At 41.7% G+C, this 15,290-nt stretch overlaps 1 protein-coding gene across 1 annotated transcript in view; it reads right to left on the bottom strand.

Annotated features, from left to right (window-relative positions):
• The window catches only part of LOC122794924 (probable ATP-dependent RNA helicase DDX60), a 3,096,781-nt gene that overhangs the window by 1,783,947 nt on the left and 1,297,544 nt on the right, over positions 1 to 15,290 (bottom strand). The window contains exon 14 of the mRNA XM_044063517.1: positions 2,838 to 3,093. Within this exon, the coding sequence (XP_043919452.1) occupies positions 2,838 to 3,093 (256 nt within the window). The remainder of the gene's footprint in view (positions 1 to 2,837; positions 3,094 to 15,290) is intronic.

The raw sequence follows: 15,290 nt of genomic DNA, 5'->3' as shown, positions 1-15,290 counted from the left end.
CTTGATAGTGAGTGGTTGTTGAACTGTTGCCTTTCTCCTGAAGTCCATAATCATTTCTTTGGTCTTAATAGCATTCAGGTCCAGATTGCTCCTGTCACACCAGGCAATCAAAGTGTTTACCTCATCCCTGTAGTTATCTTCATTCCCACCACTAATGAGACCCATGACTGTGGTATCATCAGCGAATTTTATAATATAATTTGACTTATTTTTTGCAGTGCAGTCATGGGTGAGGATGGTGAAGACCAAGGGGCTGAGCACACAACCTTGGGGAACACCAGTATTCAGGACTATGCGTTGAGAGGTATTGTTTCCTCAGCATGTCCATTGGGGTCTACCAATCAGAAAATCAAGAGTAGTTACATAGGTGCTTGTTTATCCCGAGTTTCACAAGCTTATCCACCAGTTGCATCACTATCACAGTGTTGAACGCAGAACTGAAGTCGATGTACAGCATCATTACGTAGTTGTTCCTACCTTCTAGGTGTTTTATTGCAAGGTGTAGTGTGACTGATACAGCATCTGCAGTCAATCTATTTGCCTGGTATGCAAACTGGAGTGGATCGAAGGGCTTAGGCAGACTCACACAAAGATGTTTCTTCACAATCCTCTCAAAGCACTTCATGACATTTTGAGGTTAAGGTGACCGGTCTGAAGACATTGAGGCAAGTAGGTTTGGGTTTCTTTGGAAGTGGGATAATACTTGTTCCCTTGAAATATGAGGGAACTTTCTCCAATCATCCGCAAGGGATGAGTTGAAGATGTCTGTCAGTACCAGACATAACTGATCAGAACACCCCTTCAACACCTTTCCAGGTATGTTGTCTGGTCTAGCAGCCTTCCTAGGATTAACCTTCTTAAGCTGAAATCTCACCTCCTCAGAGAGCACTGTATCCTCTTTGTCAGTGTTTGTTTTAGAAGGTACGGTGCTGTCCTCCTCAAATCTGCCAAAGGAGGAGTTCATTTAGGAATTCCAAGCTGTCATCACAATGGGGTGATTTGAACGTGTAGTCTGTGAGCTGCTGTATCCCCACAGGCTTCTTTTGTCTCTCATGTCTTGGAAGCAGAGCTGAATTTTCCTTCCATACTCCCCCTTTGCCTCTTTGATGCCCTTTTTCAGATTTGACCTGGCCACCTTTAACCTTTCTTTGTCATTTGCTTTGAAGGCTGTGTTTCTTTTCCCTCAGTAGCTCATAGACATTCCTGGTGAGCCAGGGCTTCTGATTAGTTCTTACAGTGATGGCTTTCATGGTAGTTATATCCTCCATGCATTTATTTATTTAGGCAAGAACTGATTTAGCATAGATATCTGTCTAACTGGAGATTGTGCATAGCCGCTTCTTTGAAGACCTCCGAGCAGGTGGTATTGAAACAGCCCTGAAGGCAATCCATGGAACCTTCCTGCCAGACTCTGATCTGTTTAGTTGTCGTTTTTTCTCTGATCAAAGCAGTCTTATAGGTAGGCAGAAGCAGGATGGCAGTGTGATCAGAGCTGCCTATGTTGGGGTGCTTCAAATATTTAAAGCCTCCTTTAATATTGTAGTAAGCTTTGTTTAAGGTATTCTCTCCTCTGGTGGGAAAATCTACATACTGATAAAAATGGGGTAGTACCTCCTTAAGCTCAGCTTTGTTGAAATCACTTGCTATCACATGTGCAAATTCTGTGTTTCCAATTTCTAGCTCACAGATAATATTATGGAGTTTATTTTGAGCTTCAGTGGTGTTAACACATGGTGGGATGTACACTGCTGTGACATATATCCTAATGATTTCCCTTGGTACATAGAAAGGTCCGCACTTTAGTGTCAATATTTACACATCTTCGGAGCAGTATAATTGAATCAGCTTACAGTCTTTGCACCTTCTGTTATTAACATAGATGCACACAACATCACCTTTAGCTTTACCACTCTGTGCTTTGCATCTATCTGCTCTAAAGAGAGTTAACCCATCTAGGTTCACATCATTGTCACTAATGTTACTATGCAGCGAAGTTTCAGAGAAAATGAACAAACAAGTGTTCCTCACCTTTTTTTTTTGTGAGCTCCATTCTCAGATAGTCCATTTTATTATCCAGTGAACATAGGGTTACCATACGTCCAGGTTTCCCCGGATAAGTCCTCTTTTTGGGCTCCTGTCCAGGCATTTTTTGAAAATTCTACGATTAAAACCCAGACAAATCGCAGAATTTTCAAAAACCAGACATCTCTATTTCAGCGGGATTGTCCCGGGATTGGCAGTCTGATCCCGAGTCCCGCACTGCGGTTACAGTCCCGGCAAAACAGCCTCCTCTTTATTTATTTATTTATTTTTGATTGGCCCATATACCAGTATACCGGCCAATCAAAAAATTGCAAAACGGAGCTCTGTTCAATGCGGAACACTGATACATAATTCCTTAGCTTATGGAGTAATCTACCACAATGAATCAAACACAGTAGTAGTACTACAGTGTTTTGAAAATATCTTTGACATACAAATTTGGCAGAAGTATATATAGGATATAATGACTTTCAGGATGACCACAGATCTCAAGCTTAACGTACAACTGATGAACTTAACTTTTATAACAGTGATGGTGTAACAAACTTCTAAATGTCAATGATTTGGTTTATAACACAGTGGGTCCATACACAATGCCAGTGCATTATGTTTAAGCTGCATAACACACAGGCCAGAACAAATCAAATCAAAAGTGTAACTATGCTCTGAAACTTCTCCAAAGTCACCCAAACATGTTAAGCATCTCTCAGATCTTGATTAATTCTATCTAAATAGCTCTTAAAACAGTATGATAAAGATTTTAAATCAAACAGCATAAAAAGTGGGTTGCATACCTGGACCTGAACAGAGACTGACCCAGACTGAGAAGCAGGTGTCTAGTGCCATCACTTCTGCTGAGAACTTTACTGAATCACAGCTGCATGTTTTCAAAAACTCCTGCAGTTGTTGGATACCTTCATTAATATTTTCCCTGATTTTCATTTCAATATTTCCAGATACACGTTCTAAAGTCTCCATTTCCTTCTTCTCTTTTTCTAGCAGTTTCTTCTTTATGTTGGTTTCTACAATGATCTCGGCTTTTTTCTTCTGCTAGTAAAAACAAAACAAACAAAAAAGGATGTAAATTTGAATAAAAGATGAATTTCCATTATAGGAACCACATTACCATTTGCAGCATTTCAGAAATAAATAATCTTTAATACCAATGCAGATTTTTCCATATGCTGCAAGTTCTCCCTTTCATTCTGTTCTAGTGAGTTAAATCCCAGGCCACAAATATCCACTCTCTGACAAAGAATTCACTTTGCAGCATCTTTTGTTTTTTTCCTTTATTTTGATTCCCCTACTTCCTTACACTCCTGCCATCCCTTTACGCTTGCATTTCATGGGAAGAGAACTATTATACAAACTAACTTCTCCTTGGGTCTTATCTTAGATATGGCCCAGGGTCTACAGTAAAAAGATATTGTTTATCCCTTGAATTGTGGTAGCAACCAGAATCTATTATTTTATTTAATGTAAGAAAAAATAGTTCAAAGATTTCATATTCTGGCTATAACAGACTGCGATGTGACTGTACCTATTTTTTAACTATTTTAAATTATTATTTTTTTTTTCTTGTTAGGATTATTCAGTGCCAGTAACTCAACAGGGAGCACACACACTTTTAGTGCTGTAAGATTGGAAGGCTGCAGGTTCTATTCTCACAGTAAGTAATTGGATTCATTTTTCAGTACTGACACTGCAGTTCAACATAAGGAGGTGCTGCACTCCTGAGTGTGCATTCCTTCAGATTAGACACTAAACCAAGGTCCTATCTACCCGAGTTGGTGGTAGCTCAGATGAATGCAAAACATCCTGTGGCACTTGTTAAAAAAAAAAAAGTAGGGAAAGTTCCTGTTTGCCCTAACCAAATTTGTCCTACTGAGTATGAATACCACCTCAGGTCTCCCCTGAAAAGGGGATCATGAGCTAGTATGACTAAGCTGGTCAACATTGAGAAAATAAACAAACACATATTCTATGTTACAGCAGAAAGCAAACATTGCTTTACTGAGGCCTAAGAGGATTAACTACTTTGTGAACTGTAACAGGAGTTAGGGAGTTGGAAACTCATGTTTTATAGAAGATAAGGAAGCCCAGGCCAAGGTTTTCTTGAGAGAGCTGTCAACTACACTTGCCACTACTTAACCTCCTCCCCTCACTATTTTATAGAGCTCCTATCCTTACTAAACTTCAGGCAACACAAAAACAAAACTTGAATAGTGCTACAACAAAGTAAAGTGACAATATTTGCAGCAAACACACTTTTTAAAACCCACCTCTATATAGCACTAAAAAGTCTAAACTGGTTAGAATTACCCCAACTACTAACATATATACAGATTCTTACCATCTATAAAATTATTCAGCATCCATCTCCTTATCTGGCACTAAATATCATTCTACACAACTATGTTTCCACTTGTTAATTACAATCCATTGACTAAAAACCTCCCATCTGTCCACAAAACTACCATATCTGCTGGACATGGTTTATATTCATAACATGTTGCTAAGGCCTGGGACTCCTTACCTATATCCACCAGGTCAAAACCTTCCCTCAAGTCATTTAAACACATTCTGGAAGAATTCCTAGCCAAAAGCTGAGTCTGTTCTTACTCAATCCCAGGATAAACTGTATTCCTAAATATGAACAACAAAAGACACATAGACAAACTAATCTGTAAAACTGCAAGGAAAAACCCACCCAAGCTAGAGTTTTCACTGTATGATACCTTAAACCTGCTGTAATGGAAGCCATGGGCTATGTGAAAATATGCCTTTAAGGTCATCAAGCTTCTGAATAATAACTTTTTTTCCTTTTTTTACTTGTGCAATAAAGGCAAACTCACTAGCAATACACATCCCTGTTTCAACTTTACTGACTTAACCTCCAAAACATATGAGAATAGTTTAGCTATGCTTCAAAAAAAAAAAAAAACAGGTTCTTTAAACCCATCTGATGCCCATAAAGATTAAGGTGCCTGAAAAATAGCCCAAGTGACATCCAAATCAAAGGCTAAACAGGACACACAAATGAACCACCTTTCAGTAAAAACTGCAAGAAAAGCCTGGACAAGCTAGAGTTTTCACTGTGTGATACCTTAAAACCTCCTGTAGTGGAGGCCCATGGGATATATGCAAATGACTCCTTAAGGACATCATGTGATTTAGGTACATGTTTTCTGAACAGCCATTACTTTTTTTCACTTTTTAAGTCTTTATGGTTACAGTTAGGCCAATAAAGCCAAACCCATTAGCTGTGGATACTCATGTTTCATCCTTTTTATTGAACTCATCAGTGCAGCATATACTGGCTATACTTCAGAAACACTGGGTCTTTAAACTCAGCTGATGCCCATAAACATTAAAGGGACAATCCTAGCATTTAAAATTTGGGTATAATTCAGGATGACCAAAGTAACACCTTAGCAATGTCACATACATTCCTGCCCACAGCGTCATTTTATTTAAATTATTTGGTAGATTCCCTTCCTCAGTCCTGTATTAGCTCCCATTGTAAATGAAACCCTGATGTTGTGTTCCTATCAGCTTGTGGGTTGGGGATTTTAAGGTCTTAAATATAGCTGCATAGTTCTTCATGCCCCAATTCTCGTAACACAAGTCTTATTTTCTGTTGCCATAGCAACGATCAGGGGGTAGAAATGAAAGAGATTACAGTACACTAAATAAGCCATGGAGCTCGGACTGAATGAAAGCTAACAGCCGCTGTCATTTTACACTCACTAAGCAGAGCTTTTGCTGTTTAGCAAGTGTAAAATAAAAATAAAAAAAACAACAACAAAAAAAAATAGAACTACGTGTGTGTGTCTGTGTGTGTGTGTGTGTGTGTGTGTGTGTGTGTGTGTGTGTGTGTGTGTGTGTGTGTGTGTGTGTGTGTGTGAATGACTGACTGTGTGAGCGAGACCAAACAAGCCATTATTTTATACTTGCTAAGCAGTACTTTTGCTGTTTATGATTGTAAAAGTAAAAAAAAAAGTGTTGCATGTGTATTTGTGTATGTGTTAATATTTCTGTCTGTGTGAGTGTATGCGTCCTTGCATGAATGAGAGAAAAAGTGTGTGTGTGTGTGTGTGTGTGTGTGTGTGTGTGTGTGTGTATGCACGCTCGTAAGCATGTATACATGAATGTGAAGAGTGAAAGGGATTGATCTGTATGAAACTGCAGTTAAGAGGTTTGCATACCTCTGGACCTCTTAGTTCAAGATAGAGACTGCAAAGTTGCTTGAATTACAGGATTTGTGTTAGCATGCATGTTCAGATTCACAATTATGTTTCAGGGTGTGGGTGGGGGGTGGAGTAAGATCGATCCAGCAGTGGCAGCAGGAGTTAAGAGGCCTGCATACCTCTCAACCTCATAGCTAAAGGGATCGTTGGGTGTTTCACTTGATGTCAGTGAAGTGCTTGGGCCTGCAGGGACAAACATCCAAAGGTGTCTTTGGGGGAAATGTTTCATTTCGCATCAGTGAAGTGCTTGTGTAAGGATCATTGGGGAAATGTTCCATTTGGTGTTGAAGTACTTGTGTAGTCATGGGCAAATTACTGAAAGGATTGTTGGGGGAAATGTCTCATGTGGTGTCAGTAAATGTCCTTGTGCAGATGCAGACAAAATACTGAAGGGATCACTAGGGGAAATATTCCATTTGATGTCACTGAAGTTCTTGTGCATACATGGGCATACTTCTGATGGGATCGCTGGGGAAATGTTGCGTGCACAAACAATTGAAAGGCTCATTGAGAGAAATCAGTCATTTGGTGATAGTAAATTGCTTCTTCAGACATGGACATAATAATAAAGGGATCTTTGGGGAGAAATCTTTTATTTGATGTCAGTGAAGTATTAGTGCAGACATAAACATACTACTGTAGTGGTCCTTGTGGAAATGTTTCATTTTGATGTCAGGGAAGTGCTTAGGTTTACATGGAGAACCTATATGGTGTCAATTAGGTGTTGGTGCATACATGGACAAACTACTGGAATAGTTCTTAGGGGAAATGCCCATCTACAGAGCACCTCCTAGATCAGTCCTATAAGCACCCCCTTGTGACAACAGTTGTTCAAACCTTGCATTATGGACAGTTAGACTACCCTTGTTTCTCCTGCCAGCCTTGTTGACTTGGGTTTCCTGAGGCAGTGTAACAACTGCCTCATGTACACTGACAACCCTCTACTAATAACTTACTGTGAGAGATGTATATACACCAAGAATCTTGAATCCCTGCTCTCTCGCACGCAAAACAGTAACACTGAAGAGGTTGTCAACTCATCCACCACTACTGATGCACATAGTACCACTACTCACACACACAGTATGCATCCAACACATAAATCAACATATGCAGAGTTCTCTCAAAAAATTACTGAAACACCAGAGACCTCCTAAACAAAAGACTTTTACAGCTTACTCAGTTCTTACAGTACCCAAGACATATAGCAACACCAGTGTCTCACCTACCAAGCCCTTAAGGTGTAACACTCAAAAAACAAATTTTCTTGTCATTGGAGACTCCATAGTAAGACAAACAGATGTCGCACTCAACACCTGACTTCTGGCTCCCACACTACCCCCATTACTAGAAACTGAACCAGAATATAGTTTGTGTGTGTCATAATACACACACGTAGAGCTTTGCTAAGCTGTGGTACACCATCTGGAAGCTATAAAACATTTCAAAAACTTCCACCCTTCCTGGGTAGCAATTAGATCACCCCTAAGGACAATAGAATAGGATTCCTAGTCCTGGCTTTCACACACAGGTCGTCTCTGTCTGCAATCAGAACTGTAAGATACAATCTTTATGGCCTAAACCAGGTGATTTAATTTCAGACTATTTTTCAAAGATAACTGGACTGAGATTAACCTCTTCCCTTCCAGCATCCTCTGTTACAATATATTCATTTTAACAGTTACAATACAGCCTGACATATAGGTGCATTTCTTTTCTGTCCAGCAGGCCTCACTGTTGGTACATTTTTAAAACAAGCAGCTTTATAAATACATTTTCAACACAAGTACCTACACAAATTAGTTTGATATACAATCGACAATTTACAAAATTCCATCTAGCTATGCTGGCATATGTTACACACCTACTGCCCTACTTCTCCTAGCTCAGCTGGCAATACCTCACATTATCACACCATCCTCCACTCCTTAGACACAAAGCCTGACTGTAGGCTCCAGTTGAAAAGTGATTCAAGTGGACCAGAGAGGTCACATTTCATTCTATTTATTAAACATCTCAGGAGTTATAGGGGTCCACTTGTGCAGTATTGTTGGCCTTGGAAAGTGCATTGATGACCTGTTCCCTAATGACTGGGGCATTGTGGTATGCAATATATCCTTTATTATCAGGGTGGCGTGGGGCGAGAAATTTGAGCTGAACCTGTCAGCCAAAAGGTTGGCAATGGCCTCTTGTTCAGTGTGGGTGATGCCACTTACAATAAGTTCTGTGAATTGTTGTGTATTTCCCCAAGGTTATGGATACAGCTGTAGAAAGCTTTGAGGTTGTCCTTTGCCTGAGAAGCTATATTTTTCTTCAAATTTAGCCTTTGAAGTATTAATTAACCCTCTTAGCTACCTGTTTAGATTGGTCAGGAGGCTTTTAGTATGTATGGCTTTGTTCCTCCTATACTTGGCCAAGATTTTTTTTTTGTTGTATAACCAATTGATACTGCACAGCTCACTCTACACAGCTATCAATATGGCTGTGCAGAGATTTATTTTGTAAATAGCTTATCATATGCTATGATATTTACTGGGTTTAGGAATGCTTGGAATTTAGCCAGGGTGTCGCTTAGTAGAGACAGGTTAGCCTTAGAATACTTCCTAAGGTTCTTGTTTTTTTCTGGATCCCAGGATTTAATTTTTATTTCCAGCAATACTGCTTTATGGTCAGATCTGATGAACGAAGACATTACATTGGGTGAGGAACATTGACCCCCCCCATTTTTGTGAGTAGAAGGTCAAGGATGTTTGTACCCCTGGTAGTAGAATGGGTCAACTGTTCCATGATGTTGGCATTAACAAAGTTTAGGAATCGTTAGACTTGCGCATTAGAAGTAGTGTAGGATTCCCAGTCTATAGAGGGGTAGTTGAGATCCCCATGAAGATCATACTGGGTTGAACAGTGAGGGACACTAGTACATTCAGACAGGTAGCATGGGTTTCCTAGGACCTGGAGGAGGTCCTATAGGTTGCAAGGATATGGTAGGAGACCCTGTTTATAGTGAGTTGCACATATGAGTTCCAGTGGGTCATACACTTTAGTTTGGATGTGGGGTTAGTTTTAATACACACTCCTCCACCTTTCATTTCTTCCCATGTAATATTTGGTCTAAAGGTGTGAAAGGCATTATAACCTTCCATTGCTGGGCTACACTACATGACTTTAAACCATGTCTCCTTTTTGACAGAGATGTCTACACTCTCAAGGGAGAGGAAGGCTTGCAGGGAGTGGAGTTTCTTGTTAAAAGAACTGCACTGAGCAGTACCACCTTCATATATTCCTCCATAGGTTCAGTTATGTTGGGAGTTTGGCATTGGCTAAAAAAGGCACTATGAGGGATGGAAAAGGTCTTTGCCAATATACAAAAACCTAGAGGGGATAAGTGCAGACAATCTCTGGCAAAGCAGCATGGTCTGTTAACCATGCTCCCCCCAGACCATCAAATGTCATACCCCCTTGGACTGACACACAGAAGCTAAGCCAATTGTTAAAATCAGTCATTTTCTGTTGGTAATGTGGCATCATCCTTTGAGAGGGTAGCCTGCTGCTCAGTACTAGGCTCACACCTCCCTGAAACACAATTAGCAAGGTTGATCATGTCTAACTTCATACATCTCAGGTCATTAACACCTACATGGGCTATGACCTACTGATACCTGTGGTTCAATGACTGGGGTGTCTGTGTGAACTGATGGATCCTAGCCACAGAAAGGCAGCTAAATGTGACTCTCCTTACTCAGTCTGGGGAGGTGGGACATTGGTGTGCCTCACTACAGAATCACCAATGACAAGGAAATTTGGCTTTGCACAGATTTGCCTTAAGGGCTTAGCAGCAGAGGCTCTGGATACAGTGTTACTATGTGTAGTTCTGGGCAGTGTTTTCACAGAGTGTTTACGTGATGGGTGGGGACCCTTTCCTTGACTGTACTGTGCAGGAGGTCTTACTGTTTTAGGAAGGTTACCTGTAAGTGCCTCTGAATAAGTAGTTTTACATGGTAGTCTTTACCCTGTGCATCAGGTATGGTGCACGTGTGACTGATGACCTTTACAGGACACCTTATGCACTTGGACTGGTGCAAGTGTCACTGACAACCTCTATAGGATTAGTTTTGATTGTATGAGAGAGATTTGTCTCCGGATTTAAAGTGTATTCATACCTCTTGCATACTTTATCTGTTTTATTAAGAATAAGTGGGTTATCAGTGTACATAAGGCAATTACTACAATGCCTCAGAGTATCCATCTCAGCCAGACTGGCCAGAGATAGTTGGGAAGTACATATCCATGGCTACTGATCAACTAGGTAGGAGTGAGAGGAAATTAAATACTGAACAGTTCCGTAAGGCAAGAAACTTGATGAGCAACACTCAGCTATGCACAAACTAGATGATGTAGTACTTTAAAACATCAGTCTAGACAATAATGCCACAAGAGTGTAGACCACACATCTTCCTAATATACAAAAACTGGTTTGGAGCTCAACTGCTTAAACCAGAACAAAGGCACTTAGAACAACAGGACAATAAGCCTTCATCAGCAATTCCCAGCTCAGAAGGGATGAAGCTACCCTCTCCTCTCACTAGAGTGTAGACCACAAAAACTCTTAATGTAAAAATAACTGGTTTGGAGCCCAAGTGCTTAAACCAGAACTAAGAAACTTTCAAATAACAGACACAATAGGACTTCAATTAGCAATTCCCAACTCAGAAGGGTGTAAGCTACCTCTCTTGCCACAAGAGTATAGACCGCAAACCTTCCTAATGTAAGATAAATAGCTTGGAACCCAAGTGCTTAAATCAGCACTAAGGGGCTTAAAAATAACAGTTACAATGTAACCAGGCTACTAACAAGTAGTAATAAATGCAGGAGATTAAAAATACAACTGAACACTAAGAATGTGCAGCAAAAAGCTAAATAAAGTAAGAAGCACAAATACAGTAAAAACAGCTGAATTAAAGTACAATGTTTTAATAAGTTGGATGGTAGGAATCAGAAGATAATTCAAGTTCAAGAGACTAAGACTGAGGGCATTACCCAGTTGATATCTCTCTGCTCAATAGAATGAGCTGATGAGATGAAACTGGGAAGTGTCCAACATCAGATTTACAGTATGGGTGGGCAACTTAAAAGCCATCAACTTTAAAAGCACAACAGCAGCATGGCAGATTTGTGGGAAAACTCAAATGCGAATAGAGAGATCAGCAATAGTCAGGCAGAGAGTAGGAAAAATCAAATGCAGACAAAGTGATCAACAATAGTCAGGCAGACAGCGGGTGAGTGGGGAAAAATCAAATGCAGACAGAGATCAGCAATAGTCAGGCAAAGAACAGCAAGTCAGACAAGCAATACAGCTAAATAAAGATGAGACAATATATTTGTAGATGAATGAGAAATGCTATTTCTCAGCTCCTCTCACTAATTAGTTGGATGTTGTTCACTGTCTGCAAAATAAGAAGTTATGTTCCTACCATAACGTTCCATGTTAGTTGTCTTCTCTCGCCTTCTTTCTTGCTTGATGGGTTCGGAGCCGATCCTCGGCTCCGACTCGGCACTTGCTTTAGCTCGAGAACTCCTTTTACCAGCTCGAGGCAGCCCCATATCCCATGATGCAAGGCAGTAAATACCCAGATCTCGTTTGTTGACAAAGGGCAATAACACCAAGCATAACATACTTCCAAAAGGAAGAAGAAACTTACAGATGGAAAAAGGACCAGGTCTGAATGGTCTTTAGCATAATAGTTTCTTATACAAGGTCTGTCCAGGCCAGGGGGAAGGAGGGAGGGTCGCAAGAAAGAAGGCGAGAAGACAACTAACATGGAACGCGTTATGGTAGGAACATAACTTCTTAATGTTAAGTTGTCAATCTCGCCTTCATTCTTGCTTGATGGGACCGCGTCCTAGCACCTCTATCCTGGGTGGCTCAATGGAACAAACTCTTGAGGACTGTAGAGCCAAAACTGGCTCTGTCCCTGGAGGCCAAGTCCAATTTGTAATGGGAAACAAAGTGTGAGGAGTGGCCCAAGTGGCCGCTGCACAAATAGTGTCCAAAGGCAGTCTAGCTTGAAAGGCTGTAGAAGTAGCCAAACTCCTAGTTGAATGTGCTTTAGGTTTTGAGCACAGCTGTTTTCCCCTGATCGTATAAATTTCAGTGATGACCGAAGAAAGCCATCTGGACAAAGTCACTTTAGAAACAGGAAGGCCTTTTTTATTATCCGCATAGGAAACAATAGTTGATCAGATTTCCTAAATTTTTTTGTTCTGTCCAAATAATATCTAAGCTGACGGTGGACATCAAGATAATGTAGCTTTTGTTCAGCTCTATCTGAATAGTTAGGAAAAAATACAGGTAGATCAATGGATTGATTCAGATTGTTTTTGAAGCGACCTTAGGTAAAAAGGATGGATTAGTTCTCAAAGATACTCTGTCTTTGTGAAAAATCAAATAGGGGGTCGAACCGAATGAGCATGAAGTTCAGACACCCTCCTGGCAGATGTAATAGCCACTAGGAATAACGTTTTCCAAGAAAGATATTTTAGGGAACAAGAAACAGCTGGCTCGAAGGGGGGAAGAATCAAGGATGTCAGCACTAAATTTAGATCCCACTGAGGAGGAGGATTCCTGATTGGAGGCTTTAGTAGGAAAATTCCTTTCAAAAAGGCCCTGCAGAGCCTATGGGACATAATATTATGATCTGCTATCCCGACATGAAAATTAGAAATAGCAGCCAACTGAACTCTGACTGTGGAAGAAGAGGAGCCTGCATGAAAAATCTCTGCTAAGAAGTCCAGAACTGCCTGAACAGGGGCAGTAAAAGGATCAATATTTTGGGCCTTAGCCCAATAAGAGAAACGTTTCCATTTGCTAGTGTAAATCCTCCTGGTAGAGGATTTTAGTGAAGCTACTATGATATCTCTAACTGGGTTAGAGATCAAAGGAAGCCTGGCTAAGGAAGGAAGTGGAGCAACCATGCTGTGAGGTTGAGAGAAGGGATTGACCGGTGCAGCTGACCGGATTGGTGAATCAGTAGATCTGGCACTGGGTCCAGATGCCACGGCTGCACCAAAAGGTGATGATGGAGGAACGGGAACCAAACTTGTCGAGGCCAGTAAGGGGCAATGAGAATCAATTTGGCTCTCAAAACAGTAGCTTTCTGGATCACCTGAGGGATCAGAGGAAATGGAGGAAGGCATAAAGAAGTCCCTGGGGCCAATCCTGGGTCAGAGCGTCTCTGGGGGGATGGCCTGAAAGAGGGAAGAGGCTGAAGAAGTCTGGACATTTGCTGTTTTGGGGAGTAGCAAAAAGATCGCAACATGGACGACTCCATTCCAGAAAAATCTCTTCCGCTATAGATTGCTTGAGAGACCACTCGTGAGGCATGAGAATAGCTCTGCTCAATCTGTCCGCTATAATGTTGGTTTTCCCAGGGATATGCGTTGCTACCAGAAACCGATGAGAGGAGATCGCCCATTGCCAAAGTCTGAGCGCTTCTCGACACAAGGGGTAGGACTTGGTTCCGCCCTGTTTGTTGATATACCAAACTACAGACATGTTGTCTGTGTGGACTGCAATTGTCCCTACGGGAAGAAAGTCGTTGAGGGCTTGCAACGTTAAAAGCACTGCTCTCATCTCCAGGACATTTATGTGCAGATGGTACTCGAACGGTTGCCACGTCCCATGAACCATCCTGCCCTGATAATGACCCCCACCCGATCAGGAGGCATCCGTGGTGACAGTGGCTATCGGGACGGAGGTACAAAGCACCTGCCTTGGTGAACCTGAGACGATGTGATCCACCAAGCAAGATGTTCTTTGCATGTTTGTGTCACCAGAATCTGGTGACGCATTGGGAGTTGCTGGTATGACCACTGTGTGAACAGCATCCACTGAAGGAGGCGCATGTAGAATCGAGCCAGGGGAAGAAGAGTAATGGCCGCAGCCATGAGACCTAATACCTTTAGAACCATTCTGGCCTGTACTTTCTTGCTGGCCAGAATGATCCTGACATGAGTCTGAATGTCTGAAACTCTTTGTTCTGTAAGGGTAGCTGACATCCGAACAGTGTTTAAGTTTGCGCCTATGAAGGTAATAGACTGGCAGGGCGATAAGGATGACTTTTCAAGTTGACTGAGATGCCCAAATGGGAACAAAGGTCTATTGTGTAATCCCTGGCTTGTATAAGCTGATGCCTGGTGGTGGCTGAAAGGAGCCAGTCGTCGAGATACGGAAACACCTGGAATCCTTGACGTCTCAGGTGAGCCGTGACCACTGCCATGCATTTGGTGAACACTCTGGGGGCTGTAGTGAGACCAAAGGGCAGGGCTCTAAACTGGAAATGACTGGACCCCAGCCGAAAGCGGAGAAACCTCCTGGAGCGTCTGTGAATTTTGATGTGATAGTACGCATCCTGAAGATCTATTGAGCACATCCAGTTGTCCTTCTGTAAGAAGGGCAGAATTGACTGAAGAGTGACCATTCGGAATCTTGTCTTCCTGACAGACTTGTTGAGTCTGCTGAGATCCAATATTGGTCTCCAGTCTCCCGTCTTTTGGGGACCAAAAAGAACCTTGAGTAGATTCCGGGCTCTGAATGGTCTGTTGTAACTGGCTGAATGGCTCTTTTTTGCAGTAGTTTTGCGATTTCTAACTCTGCAATGTCCCTTAGACCGGGTGGTACATCTGGAAGGGAACTTGAGGGGAAGGGACTTTCCTCGAAAGGAATTATGTAACCCTTGGATATGATCGACTGTACCCATCTGTCTTGAGTGAGGGAATGCCAGGCTTCTGGGTACAGTGATAATCTTCCCCCGACTGCCTCCAAGGAGGGACAGCCGGGCAACACCTCAGGGATGCTGAAAGGGCTTATCAGAGAGAGGCTCCCTGTTTCCCTGGTTCTTCGGACCCCCTCTGCCTCTAGAGCGGCGTCTGTTGTTGTTACCCCCTCTGCCTCTAGGGGTAAACTGACCACGTGAATCCGGCGTAACTCCTTGGGATTTA

This window comes from Protopterus annectens, chromosome 2.part1 (assembly GCF_019279795.1).
Source record: "Protopterus annectens isolate FY-2018-M chromosome 2.part1, PAN1.0, whole genome shotgun sequence".
NCBI lineage: Eukaryota > Metazoa > Chordata > Ceratodontiformes > Protopteridae > Protopterus > Protopterus annectens.
Note: the sequence above shows the minus strand (reverse complement) of the source record. Positions and strands in the feature narration are given on the sequence as shown.